At 36.2% G+C, this 5000-nt stretch overlaps 2 protein-coding genes across 4 annotated transcripts in view; both read left to right on the top strand.

Annotated features, from left to right (window-relative positions):
• LOC142354506 (chromobox protein homolog 3-like) overlaps positions 1 to 5000 on the top strand; it is a 572284-nt gene that overhangs the window by 315955 nt on the left and 251329 nt on the right. The gene's annotated exons all lie outside the window — the stretch shown is intronic.
• LOC142354503 (uncharacterized) overlaps positions 1 to 5000 on the top strand; it is a 63992-nt gene that overhangs the window by 49162 nt on the left and 9830 nt on the right. For 2 of the 3 annotated variants that reach the window (XM_075406824.1, XM_075406825.1), the window contains exons 5-6: positions 336 to 553; positions 3250 to 3432. In XM_075406824.1, the coding sequence (XP_075262939.1) occupies positions 336 to 553; positions 3250 to 3432 (401 nt within the window). The remainder of the gene's footprint in view (positions 1 to 335; positions 554 to 3249; positions 3433 to 5000) is intronic. The other variant, XM_075406826.1, reaches the window with a different exon arrangement.

Consider the following 5000-nt stretch of genomic DNA (forward strand, 5'->3'; position numbering starts at 1 on the left):
CAATTCAGGACAAATTCAAGGTAAACAAGTGGTGCACATGATTTTTGTCCCTCCCTCCCCCCCCCCCCCCCCCAAATTGGAGGATGCGTATTGCGTATTATGTCCCCAGGCGCGTGCTTGCCAGCATAATGCATAATGATTTACTACCTATAATTGCAAGTGTGTACAGAACGGAGGGAATAACATACCCGAAGGATCGAAAGTGAGGGGGGGGGGGGGGGTGCAGTTTTTGCTAAAACTTAAGTATAGCAATCTCGTTTCATTAACGGAAAAACTGAAAAGGTGTATCAAAACAATCTAAGCAATTCATTTTTTTTGGTTTTGTGACATTAAAGACGACACTACTTTTGGATCAAGACTCTGTGAAATTAACCAAAAGAGACAAGACTGTGAATGGACTGAATGGAGTGAAGATAAAAGATACGTGAATAACACGGTATGGAATAGCAGCATCGTGAACCCCATGAACCGGGAGTTCAAGAGATACCAAGAGCGTGAAATAATCCGAGACCAGTCACACGGAGGCAAAGAATGCATGGACGGACCCGAAAAGGTACATTTTATTTGTTCAAAATGTAAATTACAATTTTTATCAAAATCTTGAGAAAAGTGAAACCGGTTCCAATCGGTTAAAGATATTTACATCCCACAATTAAACATTTCAATGTTATATTATAATCATCTTTCAAATATTGTTCTGCCCAGGTTTAGGTGCGCGACCCTAGACCGCTCTGATCAGACCATTTCCCAGACTTTGTCCTCTTATCAGATCTTCGTGCGACCCAAAGCCCTCTGATCAGACCGTAGTGCGACCCAAGAAATTGTGCGACCACAGTGCGACCCAAAAAATCTCTGATCAGACCATCGTGCAACCCAAACCCCTCTGAGCAGACGATCGTGCGACCCAAATATTTCGTGCGACTCTGGTGTGACCCAAAGTTTCGTGCGACTTAAGTGCGACCAACGCTCCCTCTAATCAGACCAATCCTGAATACATGTTATAATCCGTTGTTATTTGTTTAATTTATTCAATTCAAATCTATACTAAAAAACTTAAAATTTAATAATTAAGTGTATCTTGTTAAGGTTGGGACAAAACTAATTGATAAAAACATAAACAGAAAGTTCGTCCAGACCATTGTCCAGACCATTTCCCAGACTTTGGCCTCTGATCAGACCGTAATGCGACCATTGTCCAGACCATCCTGCGACTCAAGTGTTTCCCAGACCATGTATTTTGGGTCGCACCGCGCCACCAGTGTGAGACCCAATGGTCTGATCAGAGCAGTATAGGGTCGCGCACCTATATCTGGGTAGTAACCATCTTCAATTTTGAAAAAAAGAACAAAATAATAGAAAACGTTTTTTTTTTGAAAAAAAACGCTCGCTTTTTCGTTTTAGTGGTATTTTTTCACTATAATTTGTTATCAGAGCTTCGTTTAGTTTTCTGAAGTTATTCCTGATCCCTGTTCCTGTATTTCCTAATTTTATGAGGTAATTCATTCCAAAGATTAAAATTTGCCCACATAAACGATCGAGTGCTCAAGTTGTTTAAAGCTCTGTTCGTACAAAAAAATTGATAATTAAATCATCGTAAATCACGCCATAAATCTTATTGAAAAGAAAGCTGTGGATCATTTTCTCTTATGCTCAACATCTCGGACGAAAAAAAATCTCTGATCAGACCTCTTCCGACATTTAAAAAAATGGTGTCACCATTGTGCGACCTTAACTGTCCTTGAGCGGACGATGTACGACACAAAAGTCATCTGATCGGACATCCTTGCGAACCAAATTTTTTTGTGCGAATTTTGGGCAGCCATAGCTTAGCTTGTCGAACAACTTTAGTGCAATCTTTGCTCCCTTTGATTTGAACATTAGCAAAATTTTGCCCTCTGGTCATATCATTTTCCTAATATTTGTTCGATGGACTTAAAAATAGCATAAAAGATGCAATTTAAACAGATAAAATTCAAATTAGGTTTGACAAGATGAAAAAGATAGTGCACCCTGTTATTGCTAAACTATTGGAAAACAATTACCATTATTTCATTTGAAATATTTTTAAACATTTTTTGGGATCTACAAAAATGGCAGCAATAAAAATTGTGAATGAAAATGGTCTCTCCTTTCACCGTGTTAAAGTTTTAGGCCCAATTATGGCAAAATTAGCTGAATCTTGGGATAATTTGATTTCTGAATTGTTCCTTAGGTATTCTCGTTCCTTGGGAATTGTTCTCATAAGACTTAGGTCTATGATAGGAACGTTGTTTTGCGTTACAAAGATAGGATAGGAAAGGACTTCCGCGTCTTTTTAGGCGCTTTTTTTGTTTAGGATAGGTTAAGAAGCCAAAAAAATCTGCAAAATCTGTTGTTAATATTGCAAGATCTTGCAGGAAAATGTTAATCTTGCTAGAAAATTTTGCAAATTTTGGTTAATTTTGCAAGATTTTGCAAGAAAATCTTGTAAGATTATGCATAATTGTGCAAGATCTTGCAAGATTCTTGCAAGATTAACATCCTGAATCGACTAGGATGACTAATAATGCAGGTTGACAAATGGATTTTAGGCTATTTGATGCGTTGATGCACGCAAAAGCAAATTTCCCCTTTGCAAAATGTACATATAGTTACGTAATGTCTCTATAATATTTGCGTTTTTTGGACACAATCATTTTGAGCATTTAATTAAGCTAAAACATATTTGTCCGAAATTTATTAGTAATTACCAAAAAAATTCCAAGACTTAATTGCTTTTGTGAACAGTTCTAAGAATAATTTCAAAATCAGCTTTCCCGGGTTGGCCACCATAAAAGAAACTTACCAACCATAAAATGCCATATATACATTTTACGGAAACATACTTAACATACAATGATCATAAAAATTTCTCTGAGTTTCGCTGACAAACAGTCCAAATGGCTACCTGCAGTTCCAAAACAACGTTTCTGGGCATGAAATTTCAAATTTCTGTACTTTACTTTTATTATCCACAATTAGTATCAAGAGGGATGTTTCTTAAATTAAACCACCTATTAGGTTTTCTTTCATTGCGGTCATTAGGTACAATATCCGTGCGAGAGGGTTAATTTTGAAACAAATTTGAACTAAATTAGCCTAGTGTCACTCGCTTTCACACACGCTTATAACCCAAATCTTAAAATATGGGTCGTGAAAAATCCCAAGAAAATCGAGCATGCATGCTCAATTTTTTGGACACTGGCCAACTAATGTTTATTTTGATCTTAGCTATTCGAATGGTTCGTTTTCCTTCCTGTACGTAACAACTTTCTGAATTGGGATCAAGCAAAGGCAACATGTGAGTCATTCGGCTGGAAGTTGTTTGGAAACATCAATGGATCCCTGGAGGAAGTTTCCTTACTTTGCCATATGCTGGGTGCTAACAATCTATGGCTGGCTGTCACCGATGAGGTACCAATTTAAATTTCTCGGGTCGACGTGTCAAAGCTGAAAACCGGAAAAAATGAACGAATTGCTGTGAATCAGTTGAATGGGTGTAAGAATTGCATTTTTAGCGCTCAATACGGTTAAAACAGAAGTTTCATTGCTAAAATCAACTTATCTTGACTATAACCGCTAAAAATCTCACTAAACGCACTTTTTATGCATGAAGACGAGATGGAACTAAATTAAGGGTCCTCCCACTAAAAAAAAAGAAACACTGAATTACCTGAGTATTTACAGACTAGTGTAAACTTCAAGGCAGTGTATTTTACAGGCAAATGTTACATGATTAATTATTACAATATTACAAAAATTATATATTTCAAAACAGATAAAGTTAGTTTTCAGTCATTAGGTATAGAGAGAAATCACACTTACATTAATTACCGATGCGACCAAATCCAAACTTTATTTTATAAGTATTGTTTTTAAGAAATCACGAAAATTTGAAGTCACGCTATGAAACTTTAAAAAAATTATAATTTTTATGAAAGATGTAGCATGTTATTCTATAGTCAAGCAGGAGGTGAACAGGAAATATTTTCTGCTGCAGCTTAATATCGATGACCCGAATTTTGAACGATGATAACACGCTTTTACTGCCCAGCTTAACTGTTTTTCTAAGGTAACGATTAAATTGTTATCAACTGTGCTCAAAAGTACGGCTGGATATTGTAAATGGCTCATAACTAAAGAATTAATCATAACAGGAAGTAGATTTTTTGGTAGGCAGTCTCTCAATTTATATAAGCATTTAATACTTTGGGCCATTTTCGAGAGCAGATTCTTAACCTCTGTTTGATAGTTGAGTTGATTATCTATAGTTACTATAGTACACCCAGATATTTCACTTGAGCTTTCTCTTCAATTTTTTGTTCTCGAATTTGTAGAGATTGCGGTTGATTCTTTTTGCCACTATCTCTTTCGGCTTATATATACCCTCCCCAACATGTTCAGCACTCCCCCATTAACTTATCCCCGCCTAACTAATTTTCCTCCTATGTGTTCTTCTTCCCCGAGCGCCACTAACAACCCAAATACAGGTTCACCCTCCCCAGCCAATCATTCATGGTTCTAAGGCCCTTAGAGGCCCACACTCAATTTATATCTACATCTTAGCTGCATAAAGAAGTCTCTAAAGACATTAGCTTTAATAATTGTGACCATTTTTTTGTAATTTCTGGAAAATTTAAACATTTTTGAACTCTTTCTGTCGTTTTTTCTGCTCGTCTCTCACATGTTCAATGAAGATTCTACCAAATTACTGTTTAGTTAATTTGTGGTTTCTGGAAAAAATTGGTTTTGAAGTCAAAAGTATGATGAAAATAAACAAATCTATCTATCCATTATAAATCTAAGTTGCTCGTTAGCACAGTTAACAGTGCTGCTAGGCTTGCATGGTTATGGAGACAAAACTTAAAAGGTCAATGACGGAAAAAAATGCGCTGGAAGGAAAAAGTCTTTGACTGAAAATCATGATTTAAAAAAGGTGAATTACCGACAAAAAAGATTTTATGAAAAGTTCAATGACCAAA

The sequence above is a fragment of the Convolutriloba macropyga genome, chromosome 15 (assembly GCF_964194025.1).
Source record: "Convolutriloba macropyga chromosome 15, txConMacr16.3, whole genome shotgun sequence".
NCBI classification, from domain to species: Eukaryota; Metazoa; Xenacoelomorpha; order Acoela; family Convolutidae; genus Convolutriloba; species Convolutriloba macropyga.